We start from the raw sequence: 26,011 nt of genomic DNA, 5'->3' as shown, positions 1-26,011 counted from the left end.
TAGAGTCAGTAGATTGTAACCCCTCATGAGTTGCCAATTTATTATGGCTACACCCAAGAGACCATCGCTCACTCCAACACCCAATTACTCAACACTACCCATCTATCTGGGACAGTCTAAAGTTCTGATACACCTTTCAGTCACCTCATAACCCACTCATGGCATACCTCCTCAATCCAGGCTTTTATCCGGCATGGACGCCTCCATCTTCTTTTCATGCTTGTCCTAGAGCTAGTCTAGTTCAACACCAGACTCCTTTATACCCTTCCAAACCCTATGTGACTCCAACAAAATCTCTACATCTGAAATTTTTAGATATCTTCAGATCAAACACTTTTATTCCTCTCACTTACACATGAACACCTCTCTCCTAGACATGACTAGGTTTCGACACATATGTAAACGTGACTCCCATGCCAGACTTTTGCTTTCCACCTTATATGCACAGTTACCAGCTCCACCACCTTACACTTCTATACCATATACTTCCAATTGGTAATGGGATTTAAATCTTCATTTGAAAACAATTGGGCAGACATATGGTCTGCTGCAAAATTCTCCTCCCAAAATATAGTTGCTATGGAGACTAACCACAGCACTCTCATTCACTGGTACCTGGTCCCTGCCCGGATCCCTAAATCCATCCCTAATCCCTGACTTGTTTATGTGGCTGCTCTGAAGCAGGTATCCACATTTTGTGGACCTGCCCGGTTGTTCAAATGTATTGGTGCAAAATATTCCATATGCCTACAGTTCTTTATGAAGAAGTTACAGTATATATATCCATCCGGCCACTGCCTCATTTAATAACAAGCCCCAAGAAGTATACCTTATGGTGTGTCTCCAAGCTATGGATGGAAGGAAAGGGATCACCCCACCGGCAAGTGAGAAGAGGGGAGCATGAGTCAGAGCGATTCCAGTGTCAGCCAATACAAGTAAAGGGATGGATGCAGTGTGACCAAGCCCTAATGGGCGGGGTGAAATGCATCAGAGGGCGTGGCTAGAATGGCAGCTGAGACCATTCCTCAACACTGGACTGGGGTCGGTTGACCAGCGTCCATTCCTTTACTTCCATAAACCCCAAGAAGTGACACACTGGCAATTCAAACTACTCCTGTAGGTCACCACCACGGCTTAGCAAACCATAGCGAAGGTCTGGAAATCCCCCCACCTCAATACCACTGAAACTAAGAATAGTGTCACTCGAGCCACGATACATGTCAAAGTAGAAGCCGTCCTATTAGACAGAGTGCATAAAAATGAACAACTATGGCAACCATGGGTTGACCATTTCCTACCCTCAAACTCTAATGAAACCTTACTCTCTTTGTAGTCCTGAGTCCATTAGGTAACCCACTACTCAGTTGCTACTCTATACAGGCACACACCCTCCCCCCTGGGACCTCCTCTCCTCCCCCCTTATCTGTACCCCTTTCTTCACTACTCTTGCTCTTATCTCTCCATTGCTCTCTTCCTTTTCACCTTTCCTCTCATTAGCTCTTTATCCCTTATGGGGTTTTCCCAACTGGGGCAACCTACACTATCAGTTTGAATTTTCAGTGAGGCGGACAGGTCACCCACTCGTCTGCCACTGGTATCTGCATACAGGTTGAAGTACTAAATCTATACTCCCACTGTGAGAGTACCAGAAATGATACTATAGAGTATATAACATGTTTCAGTCCCTACATTCACTCCTCCCTTGATACTATAGCACTGTTATCTCTTGCTGAAGTTAAAGCGGAGCTCCACCCAAAAGGGGAAGTGCTGCTTTAACCAGTTGATGACCGCAGGTAGCCAAATGATGGCTGCACTGCAGCCGGTCAGTTCTGGGAGGCCGTCATATGACGTCCTCCTAGAACGTGCTCTCCTGCATGCCCCTGGCGATCTCTGTGATTGCTGTGTCCTATGACACTGGTCACTGCGAAAGGCAATTGCCGGTTCTTGACTGCACTTTCCTCACGCTGTCAGAGCATGAGGAACGTACTGCCGGCAGTTGTCAGAGGAGGGATTGGCACCAATCATCAGGGCACTGATGATCAGTGCCCTGAGGATCGGTGCCCAGCACGCCACCCACCAGTTCTGCCCACCTTTGCCCAGCAGTGCCACCCACCTTTGCCCAGCAGTGATGCCAGTCAGTGCCCAGCAGTGATGCCAGTCAGTGCCCAGCAGTGCCGCCAGTCAGTGCCCAGCAGTGCTGCCTATCAGTGCCTACTATCAGTGCCAGCTCATTAGTGCCGCCCATCAATGCCACCCATCAGTGCCGCCTATCAGTGCAGCCTCATCAACGCACATCAGTGAAAGAGAAAAATTACCTGTTTGCAAAATTTTATAATAGAAAAAAAGAAACTTTTTTTTTCAAGTTTTTTTGCTCTTTTTTTGTTTATAGCGCAAAAAATAAAACACTCAGCGGGGAGTAAATACCACCAAAAGAAAGCTCTATTTGTGTCAAAAAAATTATAAAAATTTCATATGAGTACAATTTTGCATGACCGCGCAATTGTCATTTAAACTGCGACAATGCTGAAAGGTGAAAATTGGCCTGGTAAGGAAGGGGGTATAAGTGCCTGGTAGGCAAGTGATTAAGGACCCCACTGGCACCTTTTGGGAGGATAACCGAAATTGACAGGTACCCGCTCCCACTTCTGCTGCAATCACCTAGGTGATCAGAAGCGGAAGTTGTCCTCCCCCCTCCCTCCCTGTAGTCTTCTGGGACACATGAAAGGTCCTAGAAGACTACAGGACCATTCACAAAGCACAGAGATACTCGCACATGCTCAGTGGGCACCCGGATGTGAAGCCGCAAGCGGTCACAGCTGGGTGCCCACACTGAAGATGCCGGCACTGGCAACACAGGGCGGCCGGTGAAATGGGCTGTGGGGAGGACACCACAAGATTGAGGGACAGGTAAGTGCCCGTCTTTTGAAAGTCAGCAGCTACAGTTTTTGTAGCAGCTGACTTATTTTTTATTTTCACTGGAACTCCACTTTAATGTATGAAGATATTATTTGTACTGTACAAATTACAACCTGTACGTTACCTCTAAGGGTTGTACCCCTTCTGACTTACTGTTGGTGAGTCCTGCAATCACATTGTTATGAGCTCCTTGTAAAACTATTATCTCTTTCCAATAACATCTATGAACAAGAGAAGATATGGACCCCACAATTCCTCTATATACTCCACAATTCTCCCATGTGGACACCTCGTAAGTGGTTCTCCAGTATAGACTCCCAGTTTGGGGAACTCATTTAGAAGAAGCCGTCAGCTAGAATCAAACTCACTACTCTACAGTATGGTGAAGACCAAGGAGGCCTAGCAATACCAAATGCTAGACTTTATATTATAGCTGCCCAACTTCAACATCTTACCAGGTGGGACTTAGTAGACACATTAGATCCCATCCATCGGTGTCTACTTCCATCAGATACAGATTTCACATCACTCTCACACTTGTTAATGTAATAATAATAATGTAATAATGTACTAACAAGTTAATGTGTTAACCAGTCTTTTGACTCTTACCGAAGACTTATAGAAAGAAATGGGAAATAGAGAAAATAAGAGCGAGTGGTGGGAGGTGATTTTGACCTCCATACCTCTCATCTCTCTGTCCTCTTCACAGAAACTCAGTCATTTCTTTTGCATAGAGCTTTCAGGACTCCAGCTCAATTGTTCAGCTAGGACAGGAGGGATTTCCCCTTATGACCCCAATTGTACCGGTAATGTTGGGGATTTGATACATGTTTTGGAGATGTCCACAATTATTCAAAAAGTGGAACAATATGACCAGTATTATAACTTTAGCATTCAATATTCCTCGGGTGTGCCTCTTGGTCTCAATAGAGGAGGAATTATTTACACCTCCTCCTATTACAAGTCATATAGCAATAGTGAGGCTTCTTGACCACAAAAAATATCCCGATCTTGGCTATCATCTCAAACCAGCAGACAACAGTGGATTGAGCAGGTGATCTCCACATTAACATGTGAAAAAACAAATTTACCAACATTGTAATTCCCCCAGGAGATGGGAGCTCAGGTGATTGTAAACTAAGAGTTCTAATAGTTTAGAGGTAAATGGCAGCAGGGGGATGGGTCTTAAGTTGTTCAGGTTGGTGGGGTCCAGCGAGAGCTTTTTAAGTATGGGAGTGATGTGTGCATGCGTTAGAGGTGAGGGGAAGGCACCAGTAGAGAGGGAGAGATTGAAGATGTGAGTGAGGGAGCATAGGATGGAAGAAGAGGGTGACTGTAGTAGTTGTGAGGGGACAGGATCCAGGGGACAGGCAGTGAGACGGGTTTCTGAGGAAACCTTAGTGACCTCTTCGGTAGTAGCAAGGTCAAAAGAGGAAAGTGTTGAGGGAGGTTTAGTATAAGGTATGCTAAGTGGGATGGATGTCTGTGCAGTGGAGATTCTCCTATGAATTGCATCAATCTTGTTTTTGAAATGATTTGCAATCTCGTGAGCAGTGAGTGAGGTACTGGGTGGAGGTGGAGAAAGTTGAGAGTTAGAAGTAGAGAAGAGACGACGAGGACTGGATGACAAGCTATTGATGAGAATGACAAAGTAGGCTTGTCTGGTAGCATGGAGGGAGGAATTGAATGTGAAGAAAGCAGATTTATATCGGGTGAATGCTTGGTGGGATTTGGTTTTACGCCACATTCGCTCCAGCACACGACTATGTCGTTTAAGATCTCTGGTGTTGTCAGTCTGCCAAGGTTGTAATGGGCGGGGCCTGATGCTTCATGTTGTTAGAGGACCAAGTGAGTCTAATGTGGATGAAAGTGAACTGATGTAGACAGCAGTGGCCAGGGCAGGGCAGGACAGGGGAGAGATTCTGTCATAGAGTTGGTCAGTTGCAGAGTGGAAAGGAGCCGGGTTCAAGTTGTGAAGGTTTCTGCAGGTGATTGCTGATTGGAGGGATAAGTGTTTGAAGATGAGGAGACTGTGAAGGTGATGAGATTGTGATCATAGAGAGGAAAGGGGGTGTTTGTGAGGTTGTAGGATATCATCTCATGGGTGACAACCTTTCAGGTAGGTCTGTGTCTCTGACACCAGCTAGAAAGAAGTCTCTGTTCAGTGAGAAAACAACATCCCAAGCTGATGCAGGCCTTCCAATACTGAGTTACTGCTGATTTAGGGGATGTATTCAGCAGTAAAACGTAAGCCCAGCTGGCCACTTGTGTTCCATGTGGTTCTGCCAAATGGGATTCCATCAGGTGAAGATCAGAAATCCTTGTTCCATGTTTTCTCTTTCCAGCTATTACTCCTCTCCATAGACTAATCACACAATACAACTGCCAGAGATCTGAACTTACAAAGTGCTGAGTGTGCGGTCATATTCCTACCACTTCTTCCGGGGGACTGACATTCCTCTGATTGGGGTTCACAATAATCACTCTGAGTGCACACATCTCTTTTTGGTGGAAAGTTTGTAAAGAAAACTTCTTCTCCCTGGAAATATTACAACGTTGGCACCAAAGTGTAACTATGGGCAAAATCACTAATGACATTAATAATGAAATCTGTCATTAGCAGAGCAGGTTTTGTTTTTCTGAGTCTCCTATTGTTTTATTTTTTGTTTTCCCTCCCAGTAGATTGTTTTTTTTTGTCTACTTCCTGTAGAACACCAAGTCTTTTGGGAAAAATGGCAGTTGGAGGGGTTGGGGCAAATCCTATAACACTTCCGGTGGTGCTCACAACTGTCAGTTGTCATTCATATGGGGGGTTGGACCTTATAGAGAACCTGTTGCTGTAACTGCTGTAGAAGCGTTAGCTGAAGTTGGGCTTTACTTGTTGTGTGTCTTACTTATAATCTATCTAAGACTTCCCTGTACAGGGTGACAACGCTGCTGTGTAATGTTCCTGCAGAATGATCAGGGTTGTCACCCTGTTACAGAAGGTGGGAAAATAACAGATCTACAGACAGGACCAACAGCTGATACAACTATGTTGCAGAGGGAACTCTGGGAATGCTAATGACAGATTGCATTACACATTCAGTTAGCAGACTTCCTGCTGTTGGTCTGATGTTTGGATTGTGTTCTGATATTTACTGTCCTGCTGTAAAAGGTGTAAATGATCGCCCGCATGTTTCCTGTAGTAGCAGGGACTACAAACTCATATCAGGAATAGTAGGATGGCTACCTACCCAAGGGGGTCACCTTTTTGGATTTGGGGGAAACATTTCCCATGGTTTCTTTCCATTAATGACACCGACAAGGGGAGTCTCACTTCACTAACAAGAGGAGAGCCAATCACAGGCCAGTAACATTTCATGGTGTTTCAATGTATTGCAGAATGTTTAATCCCCATTGGTCCAATGGATTCCTAGACCTTCCAGATGCATTGCTTCTTGTGTGGAAGGAGCACCCTAAACTGGCTTCCCTTCAATTCCACCCATAGCTGTACTTTAGGTGATGTTGCCCCTCCCCCATATCTGTAAGGGAAAGCCTCAATTTCTCCCAGTACTCCCCTGGCCTTCCAGTGAGAAGAAACATTTTCTCTGGAGTGGAGATGTTTTATGTAGTGAACCCTTCATAGACGGGATGGGGAATCTAAGTAATCTAAGATAAGTAAGATGAACCGGTGTACTGGAGTCATGGATCAGATAACCAATGACACCACTGATTGTATAGCCGAGCTGACAGCAGATGTGGCTCCATCACCTAAGGTGGTGTCACAGAACTGCATGGTGGCTGACTATCTCTCGGAAGATCAATGCAGAGTCTACAAACTGGTGTCAGAGAGTGTTGTCCATTTATATTAGATCATGAGGATCTCAGAAGGGGATATCTACACAAGGTAAAGGAGTTCCAACAGCCACCTGGGTGGGGGGAAGTGGGATCCATTTTCTTGGATGGGTTTAGTTGGAACTTGGTTGAGTAATATGGTGGCTTTGTGTCTTAGGCCATTAGTTCCTACTATAGATTTGATGATAATTGTATACATTGTTGCTGTTGTGTGTTTTGCTGCCAGTTGATTTTGCTTTTTTATGCACATGATTACATTCACATTGTTAGGCCAGAAGATTATTTAAAACCCCAAAAACTTTTTCTTATTTTCTGAAAGCAGAGACCCTGGAGAATAAAATGGTGGTGGTTTTTATAACACAATATTAGCACAGCTGTCTATGACATGCATATTTTCAGTAAAAAAACCCACTACCGATAATTCCAGTGCAGACAAACACATTATATGACCCAATTTCATGAAATATGAAAGATAAGGTTGGCATCAAGTATATAGATACCAAACATGTCAAACTTAAAAAATGTCATGTGCTTGTGAAATGGTGACAAACTTCAGTACCAAATATTGTCCATAGGTGACGCTTTAAAAGCCTTTACAGGTCATCAGTTTATATAGTGAACCATGAATGATGGCCCTAGAGTTATTCCTCTCTCTCTGGTGTGTGCAGAGATATGTACAATGTGTAGTGTGATTGATGTTTTCCTACATAACCGCACCCAACCCTTGCAATTGCTCATGTATACGGGAACTGGGGGCTTTAAAATGTGTTTTGTGTGTTTTTTCATTTACAGTGTGTTACTTTACACTTTTCTTTCTCTGAACTTTATTATTGCCATATAGGGGGTTAATAGCCTCGCATGTGATAACATATTGCTGGTCACAGATCCTCTTTAAAGAAACACAAGAGGTCTATCAGACCCCTAATGTCACCTCTGGTCCCCAAAAAAGATGGTCAAGCACAGGTCATGTTTGATCAGCTCCTTGAAGACACGAATGTACATCTGCCAAATCTGTATCTGAGTAGACCATAGAAGCAGCATTAGAAAGAAATGTGAGCATGGCTTCAGTCAGGCGATGGTCCTGGTGGTCATGGTCTTGTTCTCCTTCAGGTCCTCTCACCTTGTAGATGGTGACATGGACTTGTGTGGGAATGAGCAGGAGGGGCTCGGGGTTCTCTTGTACCCAATCAGCTTGTTATGGATAAAAGATGAAAGTGTCTTCTGGGAAGTTACAGGGATTTGGATGTTTAGAGGGTTACATAAGTGGGCAGGGCTGGTATTAATGAAGGGCGTGGCATATGTTAATCAGTTTCTTAGCATAGATGATATAAACGGTATAAATAGATCCTTGAAATGTAAACAATCTATCTCTTTCCTTCTGTTGTTAAAGTGTCACATATATATGATGAATAAAGTTGGATGATATTTTCACCGCACAATACCGTGGTCTGGGTTCTTCTACAACACATCTCCCCAAAAATGTCCTCTTCCAGTTCTAGGAGTCTAGTGGAATGGGTCACAAGCTGATGGTATCTCTTAGGCCCCTTGTACATGGGGGGTCCGGCCCCTGTGGGTGCAATGCTGGCATTATAATACACCTGGTAGGCACAGGTACAGCGTCCAGCCCCGCTGCCTGCAGCCTGTCAAAGTCTACACTACAGCTGGACGGGGCTCAATGCTGCACCACGTTTACCTCGTGTTTAGGGCACTCTGTGTTCAGGGAGAAATGGCCGCCATCCTGATCAGACAAAGCATAGAGCAGATGTAGGCCGGTGCAGTCTGCTTCTTCCCCTGTAGGTGGCGCCCAACCAGAGTGACATCCCAGCCTGGAGAGGAAGTCGGGGGACACTTGGCTTCTCTGTGGTTTCCCGGTTCCTGGAGACGGTGTGGAATGAAGGGGTCCATGGAGTCCTGGGGACATTTTTTTATTTCTTGTTTACACCTTTTAAAAATCATTTTATTCCTGAAGATCACTAAACCCCAAATCTGATGTATTCTTTGATAGCAGACACCCTGTAAAATACAATGTTGGGAGTTGTCATTTTCTATGTTACATGATATTAGCACAACAGTTTATGAAAGGCAACATTTCAGGAACAATATAGTAACGTTTATTTCTGAGCACATAAATGCAATTCATGACCTATTTTCTGGTGAAATATAAAAGATGAGGTTGTGCCGAGGAAATGGGATTCCCAACATGTCAAGCCGTAACACTGTGTGCACTTGGAACGCTTTAATAGCCCCTCCAGGTCATCAGTATAGAATTACACAGGAGCACTGGTGCTCCAATCATTGCTCTCCCTCCGGCGTGTGCGCTGATATGTAACGTGTGTGGATCACTGTGTTCCTATGTAGGCGCCCCAATGTGCGTGTTTTTGTAGGTGTGTTTCGGGGGAGGAGGGGCTCTAACATTTTTGCATTATTAAAAAAATGTGTCTCTTTCTATGCTTAAAACTTTAATTTATTTGTCCATAACTTGTATTGCTATCATGTAGGGGACCAATAGCCTCCTATGTGATGGCATATAGGTGACAGGTTCTCTTTATGGAGACCCCCGGGGTATATTAGACTGTAGATGTCTCCTGTCTACTCCATTGCAGATGATGGAACACAGACCACCTTCCATCAGCTGCTTCCCCCGACACTGATCCCGGAGATTGACAGCTCCAGTCCAGGAAGTGATGTCATCCACATCATGCATGTCACTTCCTGGTCTGTGTACAGGAGGTCCACTGAGCTCCCGCCACCCTTCCCAGTGACACCCACCATGACAGGACCATGCTCTGCTGTCCGGTGGCGGGGTCAGGGCACATTGCAGCAATGTTCATGGAAGTAACAGGCGGATTCACAGCCATTTGTATCACTTCCACATGAAATCAGACTTTACTAAAGTCCTCACACTCCCGGCTGTATAGCGGTGGGGAATGTGAAAAAAATAACAAATCTGTAGCATTGTTAAATATCCAAATCCCCAGCAAGTGGCTGCAGGTTCATTTTTTACCACCCCCCTATCCTGGCACCCTAAGATGGTTGCCTAAGTCTCCTTAAGGTGGTCATTGTGGTGTCCTCATACTGGGGAGGAGTAGCAGAATGTGTTTTGGGTGTAATTCCACATCTCCCCATGGCGTGTGCCAGAAAAAGCTCATTAAATTACATTTTGTTTTTCATTTTCCAATAACTTATGGCAATAACTGTAAATGTTCCATGGACACAACATGCCTCTCAGCACATACCTTGGGATGTATCCTTCCCATAAAGAGTACATTTGGGGATGTTTGTAAGGTCCGGGCATTTTAGTGCCTCAAGAAATGTGATCGGCAGTCAGAAAGTAACAGCGACGTAAAAGCTGCATAAATTCCATTCTATATCCCATAGTTTGTAGACGCCATAACTTCACACAGACCAATCAATATTCACGGATTCAGCTATGCTTCTACCAAAGACACGGAGCAGAATACACGTTGTACTACATGTATGAAGAAATCTGATTTTATGGGATATGTTTTATACCAAAGTAGAAGATATCATTTAATCCAATCTGAAAATCAGTGTTGCTCTCTCTCATACACGCCATATTCATGTACATATATACATATAAAATATACAATAAAAGTCCTTATAATTGGAACAGTTCATTTAAATATTGTGCTAGAATAAATGTGTTTGATATAGAATGTGCTCCAGAAAGACTGCAGTGCTCCCCCGTGAAATCTGCACCTCCACCTATGGATAAGGATGGCCGCTCACCTCATAGTATGGACCTATAAACTAATATAGGTCAACCAAGCAAAAGGATTCCATGAAAAATATCATTTGTAATAAAAAATAAACCCCCAGTGCTGATCAAATACCACCAAAGAAAGCTCTATTTGTGTGCAAAATGAGATCAATTTAATTTGTGTGCAGTGTTGCATGACCGCACAATTGGCAGTGCCGAATGGCAAAAAATACCCCGGTCATGAAGGGGGTAAAACTTTCCGGAGCTGAAGTAGAAATAAATAAATCTTGCTGTCATCGTACAGTTTGGTTTCATTTTCTTGTGACATTTCTTGGACTGCAGTTCTTCTGAGCTCCACAAGGTGGTGATCACACAATTACAGAGACAGGAACTCTCTATGGAAGACAGGAAGTGATGTCAGGCAAAGACAGGAAGTGATGTCGGGCACAGGCAGGAAGTGATGTAAGGCACAGTGTTAGAAATCAAAATTATGATTCGGCACTTATATTGATGACAAGCTTGCAAATTATTTGGTTTTTATGATTAATCATAATTAATATTAATATGTTTGAATAGACGCCTGAAGCCAATAGTATTACAATTCTTCAATTATAGCTGAGACCAAAAGATATATAAGTTAAGCTGAGACAGTAAATATGGGTAAGTTAGCTAGACCAGCTAAACCAGCTGAAGACTATATTGAGGCATAGCTGGTTAGAAGTCTCTAGTAATATGTCAAGGGTATTAGGAGGACTCATTATAGATTTACTATTACATAATGTATTTTAATAGTATCTGTGTGTATTTAGTATACGTTTCTAATATTGATACATATATAGATTAGTGATTATACATTGATATGTTCTTAAGCTATATTATTCTTTAAATATGAATAGCTGAGGTTACATCATCGGCTTATAATATTATGTACATCAGCATCCATATGTTCCTGTCCATCAAAAACATTATGTGAGTGTCGTCCCCTCCCTTCTATGCCATACAAGGTATTACGAATCTCTCGCTATGACACACTCATTCTGCATAAAAAGGTCCATAAGGGACAGAGGAGGGGAGACACTCACATACTAACACTGACACTCTGACATACACGCACACACACGTATGAGAAGCTGGAACAGGTGCTTACTGAAGACAAGATCATCATTTCCGTCTATTTCTGTTTTTTTCCCAAAAAGACATGAGAAGGACAAGGAGAACATGAAAGACAGAACAGCACATGGCCGGACTTCAATAACTAAAAATGGTGGCTTTATCTTTAAACTTCAGCTCGATATTTCTACAGTAGTTTTATCTACATGGAACTGTTCATGATACGCTTTACATTGTTATTTTACACCATTGTGTGATAGAATAAAATCACACTTTATTTTTATTTCAACGGCTCTTTCATTCATAATCGCCTCAAGACACTAAAAGAAGTATTGTATGTGTCTAAAATCCAACATTCTGGTGAGCCAGCCTCCGCCAAAGTTTTTTCTCCGGTTTTCCATTCCTTGATAAGGGGGAGAACGCACAATTCTGTGATTGTCAAGTCTGGGAAAAGCGCGGTGAAAAGAACCTAGCAGAAAAGGCGATTACACAGACGTGGACGAGAGGTCCAGTGACTGAGCCGGGTCAAACGAGAAAATCTTTTGATTTCAGTGAGTAACAATTATGGAATTTATTGATGACTTAGTTAATGAAAGCAAGCTAGAGTTTAAAGATGTTTCTTTATATCGTGAAGACAGTCAGCTATGGCACTATATGTATAATGAATGTTTACAGGCCAATATTCAGATAGATAAATCTAGATTTACTGTGCACAGACAGCGCAAAAAGATATCTAACATCTTACATTTAGTAAGAATATGCAACAAAATGTTGAATTTTGAATGTTGATTTACCTGTTAAAAAAGCTTGTACAGTTGCAAGAAAAAGTATGTGAACCCCTTGGGATTCCGTGGAGTTTTGCATGAATTGGGCATAAAATGTGCTCTGAACGTCCTCTAAGTCACAACAAGAGAAGAAAATAGTCTGCTGAACATAATACTACACAAAGATTGGATATTGCCATGGTTTAATTGCACATAACATGTAAACATTCACAGTGCAGGGAGGAAAAAGTATGTGAACCTTTGGACTTAATAACTGATTGACCTTCCTTTGGCAGCAATAACCTCAACCAAACGTTTCCTATAGTTGCAGATCAGACCTGCACAACGATCTGGAGTAATTTTGGACCACTCCTCTTCACAAAACTGTTTCAGTGTAGCAATATTCTTGGGATGTCTGGTGTGAATCGCTCTCTTAAGGTCATGCCACAGCATTTCAATTGGGTTGAGGTCAGGACTCTGACTGGGCCACTCCAGAAGGCGTATTCTGTGCTGTTGCAGCCATTGTTTTGTTGAATGACTTGTATGCTTTGGGTCATTGTCCTGTTGCATCACCCATCCTCTGCGGAGCTTCAGTTGGCGGACAGATGGTCGTACGTTTTCCTGCAAAATGTCTTGATAAACTCTGGAATTCATTTTCCCATCAATGACAACAATCCGTCCAGGCCCTGAGGCAGCAAAGCAGCCCCAAACCATGATGCTCCCTCCTCCATGTTTTACAGTGGGGATGAGGTTTTGATGTTGGTGTGCTGTGTCTTTTTTTCTCCACACATAGTGTTGTGTGTTCTTCCCAAACAACTCAATCTTGGTTTTATCTGTCCACAGTATATTTTGCCAGTAGTGCTGTGGAACATCCAGGTGCTCTTCTGCAAACTTCAAACGTGCTGCAATATTCTTTTTGGACAGCAATGGCTTCCTCCGTGGTGTCCTCCCATATACTCCATTCTTGTTTAATGTTTTCCTTATTGTAGATGTGTCAACAAAAATGTTAGCATGTGCCAGAGATTTCTGTAGGTCTTTAGCTGACACTCTGGGATTCTTCTTTACCTCATGCAGCATTCTGCGCTGTGCTCTTGCAGTCATTTTTACAGGACGACCGCGCCTAGGGAGAGTAGCAACAGTGCTAAACTTTCTCCATTTGTAGACAGTCTGTCTTACCATGGACACATGAACATCAAGGCTTTTGGAGATACTTTTGTAACCCTTTCCAGCTTCATGCAAGTCAACAATTCTTGATCATAGGTCTTCTGAGAGCTATTTTCTGCGAGGCATGGTTCACATCAGGCAGTGCTTCTTGAAACCAGTAAACCCAAAATAGGTGTGTGTTTTTTAAGGGCAGGACAGCTGTCAGCAACACATCCAATATCATCACACTGATTGGAGTCAAGGTTGGCTCACTCCTGGCTCCAATTAGCTCTGGGAGAAGTCATTAAGCTAGGGCCTCACATACTTTTTCCTCCCTGCACTGTGAATGTTTACATGTTATGTGCAATTAAACCATGGCAACATCTAATGTTTGTGTAGTATTATGTTCAGCAGACTGTGTTCTTCTATTGTTGTGACTTAGATGATGTTCAGAGCACATTTTATGCCCAATTCATGCAAAACTCCACGTAATCCCAAGGGGTTCACATACTTTTTCTTGCAACTGTACATTAAAACAGACAGAATGTAGCACTGTACAGAATACAGAAAAGCATGAAAATTTGTCTCAAGATGCTCTTAGTTGCCCAAACTGTGACATTTTTTGTAATTCTATAGAGAATCTTGAGGAACAAATTGATTCAAAGACAAATCTTTTGTTAAGACTGCAGAATGACAGTAAACAGGTTGCCATGATAAACACAGATGACAAACAGAGTGATTCAAGATCAGAGCCACGGCTGTCCGATATCTCTGAAAGTTCGGATATTGACTCTGATGACGAAACACAAATTAAACATAAAGAATTGTTATGTAAAACTGCAAAACTTAAGTTGCAAATACATAATCAATGAATGAAAGTTTTAAAAGACATCCCTGCTTATGATTCAGATAAAGATATATACAGCAACATGGAAATGTATGAAATGAATGTCAAATGCCATCAGCTTCCAAATCATGAAATAAATTATTTATTTCCGTTATGGCTACCAATTAAATTTATGTCTAGAATTAAAAATTCTGTTGTTAACGATAAATATCAGAAAAAACATAGTGACGCGACAGACAGACTGCGACAATTACTGTTATGTTCAACAGGTGAAGACTAGAGATGAGCGACTCGAACATGACGAAGTGGAATTCGTTCCGAAGATTTGGAAAAATTCTATTCGCGACGAATCCGAAGATTAGCAAACTTCGGATGCACGAATCGAATTTTCCCAAAAATGGCGGCGACATGTGTGGCGACGGAGCGGGGATCTCTGGGAAGGCGCGCAGACAAGGCGCGCTGACCCATAATGCATTCATTCATGACATGTGAGCGCATTAGCCAATCAGCAGCCAGCCAGCACTGTGTAATGGTGGAGCTATAAATCGCGGCCATCTTAGAATTCTCCATTAGCCTCCGGTCATTCAAGAGAGACAGACCTGTGTGTATTAAGGGACAGAGTTAGGGCCACAGAGACTTTAGGGCCACAGAATCGTTACTCAGGGACACAGAATCGTTACTCAGGGACACAGAATCGTTACTCAGGGACACACAATCGTTACTCAGGGACACAGAATCGTTACTCAGGGACACAGAATCGTTACTCAGGGACACAGAATCGTTACTCAGGGACACAGAATTGTTACTCAGGGACACAGAATCGTTACTCAGGGACACACAATCATTACTCAGGGACACAGAATCGTTACTCAGGGCCACATCTATCAAAGAATCGAAAATTTAAAGTGACATACACCCTTTTTTTTTGGTGGCTGTCGTGCACAGTTGGTGCTGCAGTTTGCCGATTGTGCAAAATAAACTGACTTTCTGCTTCACAACCACTATTGTACGTTCAAAGAGTTAAATCCATATACACGCCGGGTGGCGGTAATATTTTTTGGGTGATTAGTGCATTCCAGTGACATAAACGTACAGTTTCCAGCCAACGGCAAGCTGCAATTGACCGATTGTGCAAAATAAACTGACTTTCTGCTTCACAACCACTATTGTACGTTCAAAGAGTTAAATCCATTTACACGCCGGCTGGCGGTAATATTTTTTGGGTGATTAGTGCATTCCAGTGACATAAACGTACAGTTTCCAGCCAACGGCAAGCTGCAATTGACCGATTGTGTACAATAAACTGACTTTCTGCTTCACAACCACTATTGTACGTTCAAAGAGTTAAATCCGGTTTTATTTTTGGGGTGCTTATTGAATTAAAGAGTATGTCAGACAACACGCAGAGGAGTGGCAGAGGAGGCAATGTTTCAGGAGCGAGCAGACGTGGCAGCAGAGGAAGGGGTCGAGGCAGCACTAGTCGCAGCCAGAGGCCAGTGCTCCCGGTGTCATCCAGCGGTCGTGTCTCCACCGACAACCCTGCCGTCATCTTCCTCTTCCCAGGTCACCTCTGACACCTACAGCCAACGGTCGGTGGGTACGTCAGACACAACCGTTAGTTGGCATGGCCCGGGAGCAAGCCCACTGAAATCACGTGTCCTCTACCTGCCCCTGTCCTTTGGTGTTCCCTCACCAAGCGAAGTATCGCATGCTGTGGGCTCAGCCCCACTGTACAGTGAGGAAGAGCTAACAGAGGGCGGTCAGGAACGGGGGGAGACATCCGCCTCTTGTCATGGAAATTTTGTATTGTTGGTCGAACTTTAAATGTGTCATATATTCGTGTTATTCATATGTCTCTCGTGTGGCTTAATTAAAGCTCTGAAGGCTGCAATTGGGCCATGCGCATGTACAATGTATGTATTACAGTACTCAGCTTGGTAATGGATGAGATGGCAGATCTGCGCTTATAGACCGGCGTGTATACCACCACGGCATTCCATGCGAATGCTGCTGTCAGTAGACCGTGGGCCTGTATCCACATATCAGCAGCATGGTACCACGTGGGCTTCATAACGCAATGCGCAAGCGGTGTGAACTCCGTGTGTAGGCTTATGCATATCTTACAACCCATTACTAATCTGAACTGTATCTCGGATGGATGTGTTTTAATAAAGATCGTATCGGGCCCATCCAGGTACAGACTGATATTTTTAGGGAGCGCTTGTGCAGAGAATTTTGCATACCAATAGAAGCTAGTAGGACAGGAAATATGACCTCAGATGGCTCATAGGGGGGAAGGGGAGGAAGTCTGCTGACCTCAGAAGACTCATGGGGGAGGACCAGTGATAGATAATAGGAAAGGCTATGCTCCAATCGGAATGTACATCCTGTGTATAGGCACTCCCCATTGCATTGTTCGGTGGAAGGGGATTGACTTTATTCATGTGGGGGGCATGTGTGTATTTTTAATAAAACAGAGAGCTGAGTCTAAAACCAGCCCTTATGTGAATTCAACCATCATCCTGAGAGTGTCGTTTGATCATTCTAGGGTAACAGAGCTCCACCCCACAATTCAACAGCAGCTAAAAGTAGTTGGATGGGCAGGAATCGTGTAGTTTGGCTGCAGTCGTGGTAAGCGAGATTCACAGCTTTATGGGGGATTTCTGCGCATCCAACTGCGAGTACTCACGGTAAGGAGAAATTCGTTAAAGCGAATTTCCAAGACAGTTTGGCGAGCCTGGTGGATACTAACGCGTATTCTTGCATAGTTAACCAAGTACGAGGGGGGAATAGGCCATCATGAACTAGCAAAAAGTATGCCGGCACATTTCAGGTCTCTCTGCCATTAAGAGGATCGCTTTTTGCACGTTCGTGTGGCTGATTTCGCTCTCTGTTAGCTAACAAGAATTACCGCTTAGCAAGGACCTAGTCTTTTGTCCTAAACTCTTGATTTGTGGGTGAAAGACAAAGATTTGTCTCTGCGGAGAGCAGCAGAGGGGTGGGTTTGGTTGGCTGGATTTGGTCTAGTTAAAAAAAAATCTTCCAACCAAAAATTAAACGGGTATATGTTTTAACGGGTAAAAGTTGTTGCATAGTGTTAGGTAAGTATTTGCGGGTTGTAGGTACTGTGGTAATTGCTCTACCCCCCTCCACGTGAGGTAATTATTACAGTGCTGAAAGGTTTAGGTTAATTGTTAACTGCTGTAAGATCTTTGTATGTAGTCTGTGCAATGTTTTGTGGTACTACTGCTCCCAGCAAGCATGCAGCAGGGGGTCCTTTCTGTTACATGTGCATGTTAGTGTGATATGTTGGTGTTTTATGTCTGTTCTGTGATCGTGCCCAAATTGTGTTGTATGTGTGCTGTATATTGTTGTGTAATTGTCCAGTGTATGTTCTGTCCAAAAGTCTGTTTTATGTAAGAGGTTAGAGGCAATTTTGAGGCTTCTGTCCCATGTGCTTCCCTGTGGGGGGCCATTCTAGTGTTCCCATGTGCTTCCCTGTGGGGGGGCCATTTTCTTGACTAACCACATGTGCTGCTTTGTTTGGCAACCAATTGTGAATACCATGTGGCTTATCCACCATTCTTTTTCCAAGTTTCGCTTTGAGTTTCAATGATCTCTATGCAATGTGTATGCAGCTTTCTATATGCATTTGACCCATATTGTGTTTTTAATCCAAATTTTTTTACAGTTTCATTTGTTTGCTTTTAGCTTTAAATTTGCGTATTGCCAGACAATTTAAAGTGTGTTAAGCGAGTTTTCCCCTCACATGTTCCACATTTAGTGAGCGCAGTGAAGTCTGGGTTTTTGCACATAGATTTCTTGTATAGTGATTATGTTTTTCTTGTGTTTTTCCTGTTAAAAGTAGTTCCTTATTGTAAAGCGGGTTTGTTTTAAAGCTGCTGTGTTGCGTGTTTCGCATCCAGCAGACTTTTTGTGTAAACGGTTGTAGGTGGTTGCAGTGAAGATTGCGTGTGTAGCGCAGATTGTTTAGCGGTGCTGGTATGAGTGATTTTTGCGTCAGCAACAAGGTTACTTTTGGCACAGTTTTTTGGTTCACCTCTGTGTAATTGTTTTACTGTGAAACGTCCCGTGTTTTTTCATAAGGATCCACTTTGTCCTTTTTAACGTTTTTCAGGTTGAAAAAGGGTTTTTCTGTGTATTAGGAAAGTTTTTTTTTGTTTACACAAATTTCCTAAAGGTCAGTTAGCAGGTTTCCGGCCAACCAGTGACCCCTAAGTAACATCCAAGAACCCCTCTTTTTGTTTTGACTTGTGTTAGCTACTGTGTGCAGGGAGAGAAAAGCCACTTTCAACATTGTGCGGTGTGGCCTGCCAAACACAGTGGGTGATGAGAGCCACATAAATTACGCTGTGTGAGTGGGCGGTCCAGGGAAGTATAACACTTAACCTGGTTACCACAAACACAGTGGGTGATCAGGACCACATAAATTATGCTGTGCGAGTGGGCAGTCCAGGGAAGTCTTAGCCTGGTTACCACAAACACTTCGGGTGGTCAGGATCACATAAATTGCGCTGTGGGAGTGGGAGGTGTGCTCTCAGTCTGACCACCACTTGATGCGCTTCGGGTGATCGATAAGTATCACATAAATTACGCTGTGCTGGGAAAGTGGTGGAATCAGGCCTCTCGGTAGGATCCCACCGAGTGCTCCAGGGGGTAAACAGGTACCCGGACGCGGGATATATACCAGTGACTAGTCACGATGGGCAGTAGTCAGTCCATGAAGAGAGAGGGGGAAGCAGCCCTCTTCAGGGTAAGGACAGCTGCACAACTGATGAAGGTGAGTTTGGGGGGGAAGTCTACAGAACCCCTCAAAAGGTGGAATAAATGGTCGAAGGGTACCAGATGGGAAATTCCCCGGGAAGGTACATTTGACGCATGGAGGTGGAAAAAATTCATCTCTGAATTTGGACCACGGATGCAGGCGTCAGAACTAGAGATCGCACAGCTATGGCTTCACAGGTCAATCCAATTAGGGAAGCAGGGCATACATAAACTGGTGTCTGTCCGGAAGAACCAGGTGATGTATACCTGGCCTCCAGAGGGAATAAAACAGGAGGATCCGGTGTCAGAGGTGGAGGAAGCTCTTTCAGGGCTGACTCTACTAAGGCAGGCAGGATCAGGGTCTGCTGGGGTTCCCCAACAACCAACAGTGGCTGAGATAAGTATAACTGCACCTGTCTCTTCTGTTAGTGACATCACTCTTGATGTACCTTCCGTGTCTTCTGTATCTATGCCTCAGCCTCTACCTCTACCTCTCCCTTCTTCCTGCTTCACCCCAGCTCCTTCTGTTTCCAACTATGAAGCCTACTCAACAACCGATTTGCAGACTATCTGTGAATCAAGGGGAATAGACACCCGGTTAAGAAACAGGGCGGATTGCATCAAAGCGCTACGAACCACTGATCAGACCCCTGCCCCCCAGCTATACCCTGATCTGAGGGACCTCAAACCTGAAGGTGCAGTAAGCGAGGTGGTTAATCCAAGCCCACCGATGATGCTGGGTCAGCCCTTGCACTCTTCCCGGACCGAGGCCTATCCAGTCAGGGTGCAGCAATTTGAAGGTCCTCCCAATGCACAGGGGGAACGGACTTTAGGGGAACGGGTAGTTTGGCATGTCTCCTTCACCCCGGCAGAGATCCGCACTATTCTGGCTGAGCTCCCGGACTATCGAGTCAATCCGAGAGGATTTGCTCGAATGTTTGGACAAAACCAGTTCAGCTATGGTATGAGCGGGTCAGATTGTGCGCAGATCCTGCGGGCAAAGGTGGGCATGGAAGTGGCCAGTACAGTGATTGCAGGGTGCTCTATAACCACTCATGAGGAGATGACTTCAGGGGGCAAAGAGTTCTGTACACAGCTAAAGGCAAAGCTTCCAGAAATGTATGGTGCTACCTCTACTACGGACATGATGAAGCTCACCCAGGGTCCTAATGAGGAAAGCGCCTGCTTCTGGCGCCGTCTCAAGCAGACGGCACTGGATGCGGATCTGGAAGTTGGACCTGATGCTCCAACTGAAGGGGTAAAGGTGACCGCGACGCACATTCTGTTGCGGGCCAAATTTTTGGAAGGCATCAATATTAAAATTCGGGAAAGGCTGGTTCTGGCCCGACCCGAATATAATGAGATGCCTATCCCTGCTATCCTTTCCACTCTTGCGGCAATAGAGAGGGAAATGGATAGAAGAAAACAGGACAAGGCCAAAGTTCTTATGTCCCAGACCCCACACGAAAAACCAAGGGATCTGGGTCACAGGAAGGATAGGCCCCCACCCAGGTGCTTCCAGTGCCACCAAACGGGGCACATGAGGAGGAGCTGTCCCCAATTACCTAAAGGTAGGTGGCAGTTCATTCCTGATGAGTCCTCCGCCCCTATGACCACCATGGTAAGTAACTCCTATGAATTCTCATAGGAAGTTGACAAATCGGTGTCGGCCCAGATCCATCTTTTTCTAGAGGAATTAAAATATCCCCTCCCTTGCCTCACCGACACCGGTGCAGCCAGAACGGTCTTGCAAAAACAGGACATCCAAGGCAAGGTACCCCTCTCAGGGGAAAGCCCTCCTAACCCCCACTAACCTCACTATTAAACGATGCACTATTCTTAACCCAGCTTCTCTTCTTCCTGTATTGGAAGATGAGAAGGGGGGGGAGGACAGCAATGACAGTGCTGAATTTTGCAACACGACTAACAATACTAACACCTCTTCTGCTAACATGTCTTCTTTGTCCACTATTAACCTCTCTTCCAAAGGACACGACTACATTTCTTTGGTGGAACTGGAGTCAGCGGCGACACACCCCATATCACCCCAAGAGTAGCGGTAAGGTTGAACGTTTTAACGGAATCCTTAAAAACAGGATCTCCAAAATCATGGCCGATACCAAAAAACCTTGGCCTGAGTGTCTCCCCATTGCCCTCTATTCCATCCGGAATGCCCCTCGGCAACCACATGGGCTGTCACCCTACGAGGTGTTGTTTGGGGGACCTCCCAAAACAGGGTTGTACTTTCCTCAACAGTTGTCGTCTTTGCATTCACAGCTTACAGGTTATGTGCAATCTCTGCAACGGGAGCTGCAGAAGATACACCATCGGGTTCGCGAATCGCTCCCCGATCCAAATGCAATAACAGGTGTTCTTTCTATTGAGCCAGGTGATTGGGTCGTCCTAAAGAAACATCAAAGAACCGGACTCGAGCCACGGTTCACCGGACCATACCAAGTCCAGCTGACGACACCTACCTCACTCAAGCTCGAGGGACGAGACAACTGGGTGCACGCAAGCTACTGCAAGAAGCTTTTCAGCTACACCAGAGAATGAGGGGTGTCATTTTCCTTTTTCTTTTTGTTTGTATGTCATACATGTGTGTGAACGGAGGAAAAGACGGCAGATACCCCAACCTTTTATTTAAAATGCACCTGCGTTTAGCCAGAACCGCCAACAAAACCAACTGTTGGGTATGCTCTAAGCCCCCACCCAGTCATCACATGTCCGCAATGGCCGCTGTTCATGCCCTATATGACATCCGCGTCGGCATGAAAAAGCAAGGGACCCCTGGTCAGCCCCCACGTAGACATTTGTCGGTAGAACTTAATGACACATTTTTAGCAGGTAACATCAGTTTCAGCACCAATATTAGCTCTAGCTCCTGTAGGACCCTCGTCAGTCCATTATGGGTAACTGGACAGCTAGGCAGCCCTCAGGTGTGCTTTAACATCAGCTTTGGCACAGGTAACAAGTTTGTTGGGACTACCACCTGTGAGGGAGGTATAACTGTCAATCTGACTAACCAGACTTCCCTTCTGAGTAACCACACTGACCGACCAGACCACGTGTGTTGGAAGGACGGATGTGATGTGCAGACTGAGGGAGCAATCCCCCAGTCTGTGCAACTGTTGCTCAGTGCCAGAGGCCGAACGAGGAACTCCTCCTGCTCTGCTCTGACAGGTCCATACTATTTTCTGTGTGGTTCGGCAGCCTATAGAACATTTCCCCAGAACGCGAAAGGTTCGTGTGCCCTCATAAAGCTAGTCCCAGCATCCTATGTAGTGATGGATCATGAAGAGTTGATGGTCCACAAGAAGGTAAGGATGGCAGGGAGAGTTCGCAGGGAGCTGTTCTCTGAGGGCGACCAGGCATGGGCTTGGTTCCCCTCATGGACAGGATGGGGAATAGAACTTATGAAGCGCCTGAACAATTTTTCTGTCATCGTGGATAGTATGTTTAACGAGACCGTAGAGGCTGTCAGAGAAATTGCCCAAGAACAACGGCAGATGGGAATTTTAGTGCTTCAGGAGAAGATGGCCCTTGATTACCTTTTAGCCGCCAAAGGGGGGTTCTGTGAGTTCATCGGAGAGGATTGTTGTACTTGGATAGAAGACACCGATGACAAGGTCCAGGCCCATATGGACAAAGTTAGTGAACTACAGGGAAAAGCTAGAGCTATAGCTAGTGAGGGTTGGAATCCGTTCAAGGGTTTGGGAGGATTGGGAGATTTCCTGTTCTCCATCGGATCTTGGTTGAAGGAAGTGGGAGTGTATGTCCTGATGCTTCTCTTTTTCATCTGCCTTTTATATGCCGCGGTGAGATGTTCCTGTTGCCTCATCGACCGTGTAAACCAAGCTCGGGCAGACGACCACATCTCCATGCCCGCTCCTGGGATCCCACTCCAACCACTGATCGGAGGAAGACCTCACCAACCAACCACCTTCTCTACAGATTACGTCCTGGCTTCCCTCTAATTTATCTCCCTGAAGACCCCATTCTCCAAGACCTTCAAGCAAGCTTCAAGCCTCATCATGGTTTGTGTCTGCGATTTGGAAAACTGTCTGGGTCAAGACCAGCCTTGTGTGGCCCCGTCTGCAGGGGCAATTTGAGAATCTGTTGCTGGATCTCCCCAGACCACCGTGGGATCACAAGCCTTATTCATACCACAAGTCTGTTTGTGGTTTTTGCAAGAGCCTTCCTGTAGTGAAGGTTCCAACGCTCTTGAGGATCATTGCTTCAATCAAGCCTGTTTGCGTCGAGTCTGCGTCGGGTCTTGTTGTTTCAGGTACCCCGTGGAGCTTTATTCTCAGGGACAACTACAGGAACTCTTTGAGGTTTGAGACTACACCCATCAAGCTGAAGAAGATCAAGAAGGGACACGAGGAGAATATGATAAAACAGGAGGGAATGTCATGGAAATTTTGTATTGTTGGTCGAACTTTAAATGTGTCATATATTCGTGTTATTCATATGTCTCTCGTGTGGCTTAATTAAAGCTCTGAAGGCTGCAATTGGGCCATGCGCATGTACAATGTATGTATTACAGTACTCAGCTTGGTAATGGATGAGATGGCAGATCTGCGCTTATAGACCGGCGTGTATACCACCACAGCATTCGATGCGAATGTCGCTGGCGGTAGACCGCGGGCCTGTATCCACATATCAGCAGCATAGTACCACATGGGCTTCATAACGCAAGGCGCCAAGCGGTATGAACTCCGCGTGTAGGCTTATGCATATCTTACAACCCATTACCAATCTGAACTGTATCTTGGATGGATGTGTTTTAATAAAGATCGTATCGGGCCCATCCAGGTACAGACTGGTGTGTAAGGGAATACTTGTACTAAGGATTTGCATGCCAATGGAAGCTAGTAGGACAGGAAATATGACCTCAGAAGGCTCATGGGAAGGGGAGGAAGTCTGCTGACCTCAGAAGGCTCATGGGGGAGGACCAGTGATAGATAATAGGAAAGGCTACGCTCCAATTGGAATGTACATCCTGTGTATAGGCACTCCCCATTGCATTGTTCGGTTGGAGGGGTTTGACTTTATTCATGTGGGGGGCATGTGTGTATTTTTAATAAAACCAGGGGCTGAGCCTGAAGCCGGCCCTTATGTGAATTCAACCATCAACCTGAAGGTGTCGTGTGATCATTTTCAGGGTAACGGAGCTCCATTCCCCACATTTCAACAGCAGCTAAAGTATTTGGATGGGCAGGAATCGTGTAGTTTGGCTGCAGTCGTGGTAAGCGAGATTCGCACAGCTTTATGGGGGATTTCTGCGCATCCAACTGCGAGAGGTGGGGAGACCCCTGTCTCAGCTCCCCATAGCCCTCTTATGTGTAAGTCACCCTGTGCCTGTTAGGGGTGCAGGGTGAGATGTCCTGATATTGTGTAGACATGTCTAGGGGGGGTGGGAGGTTGTTCATTGTTTAATGCCATGTGGTTGCATCTCATTGTTCTATTGTTTGTCTGGCTTGGGAGCAAACTATTATGGGATGTATGTGTTTGTGTGTATTGGTTGGTGGGGGGGTCTTCAGCGGCCCTCCCTCCTGATGGGACTGTCTGCTGGTGTGAAGTTTGAATACCTTTTGTGTCTCCTGTTAATAAATGTAGATTCAATACTGTATATATAATCCTCCTGCGCTCAATGGAGTCCCTCAAATACTAAGCGGCTAGCACTCAAACTGGTACCCAACAGTCAAAAGATCAATATCATGTGATAGGTTAGTGCAGCGCTACAAACATAAGAGCATAATAAAAAACATATAATAATAGACACAATATGAATGGCACACATCTCATAGTGCAATAAGGTGACTATGTGATGATAAAACAGAATAGATGTGAACATATGTGGCCCAAGCCCCACTCAGTAATGTGAGAAGTGAGTACTATATAGGTATGATAAGTGAGTACACAAAGTACATCACACAATATGATGGCGCTCAGCTGAAGACAGTTAGAACACAATGTAGGTGAGAACACAGTAAGCTTCAAGTGGAGTCACATCGCTGTATAAACGTTCATTAGGCTATAAGGTGGTGCTCAAGCTCAAAGCAGTAGAAAATGCAATAAAGGTGATCACACGATAAACGTCAAGTGATGGTGAGCGACTCTCCTCCTGTGGCTAAATTGCCCCCTCACCTCCACTCAGCAGCCCAAAGGGCCTGTACGGCTTTAAGATCACTCAGGATCTTGATCCAAAATTGCAGAAATCACCAGCAAGTCTCCCATGGACATCTCATCCGGTAAGGTAAGTAATCAGGGTACACTGGCTCCTGGTCTCAGCAGGATAAACCTCTCAACCGGGTGATAAAAGCACAGGAAGAATCTCTCAGAGCATATAAAGCCATACAATAGGTGCTTTTATTAAAAAAGTAAAGTTGTAAACTCACATGCTGTATAAGAAGCCACCATTCCATAGGGATGTATGGGTGTACTGCATGGGTTTCCTATTCACATTCAAGGTAGGCTAAGATGGCGGCCGTACCGGAAGTACATCACCGCGGACCGGATGCTGCGTCACCACGTATCTATGCGTTGCGTCACCGTCATGTGACTTCATCAGGATCGTGACGACCATCACTTGAAGTTTATCATGTGATCACCTTTATTGCATTTTCTTTGTGTACTCACTTATCATCCCTATATAGTACTCACTTCTCACATTACTGAGTGGGGCTTGGGCCACATATGTTCACATCTATTCTGTTTTATCAATACATGGTCACCTTATTGCACTATGAGATGTGTGCCATTCAGATTGTGTCTATTATTATATGTTTTTTATTATGCTGTTATGTTTGTAGCGCTACACTAACCTATCACACAATAAATGTAGATTGCCCCGCCCAGGGTCATTATGCAGGGAGGGGGGAC

General features: G+C 44.7%; 2 protein-coding genes across 3 annotated transcripts in view; both read left to right on the top strand.

Moving 5' to 3' along the window:
* Window positions 1–26,011, top strand: part of LOC149436236 (EMILIN-1-like) — a 145,161-nt gene that overhangs the window by 19,699 nt on the left and 99,451 nt on the right. The window lies entirely within an intron of this gene.
* On the top strand, window positions 11,677–24,262 carry LOC149436238 (uncharacterized). Of its 2 annotated transcripts, none has more exons than XM_089661827.1 (2): window positions 11,677–12,135; window positions 21,513–24,262. In XM_089661827.1, the coding sequence occupies exon 2, from the start codon at window positions 21,676–21,678 to the stop codon at window positions 23,098–23,100; it is 1,425 nt and encodes a 474-aa protein (XP_089517953.1). In that variant the 5' UTR covers window positions 11,677–12,135; window positions 21,513–21,675; the 3' UTR covers window positions 23,101–24,262. The 2 variants fall into 2 exon arrangements, with proteins under 2 accessions (XP_089517953.1, XP_089517952.1); XM_089661826.1 differs by having other exon boundaries at window positions 21,509–24,262.

Source organism: Staurois parvus, unplaced genomic scaffold (genome assembly GCF_062004578.1).
Source record: "Staurois parvus isolate SC_StPar_1 unplaced genomic scaffold, SC_StPar_1.0 ptg001396l, whole genome shotgun sequence".
Lineage (NCBI taxonomy): Eukaryota > Metazoa > Chordata > Amphibia > Anura > Ranidae > Staurois > Staurois parvus.
The sequence above is the reverse complement of the archived record's forward strand: the minus strand, read 5'-3'. Positions and strand labels throughout refer to the sequence as shown.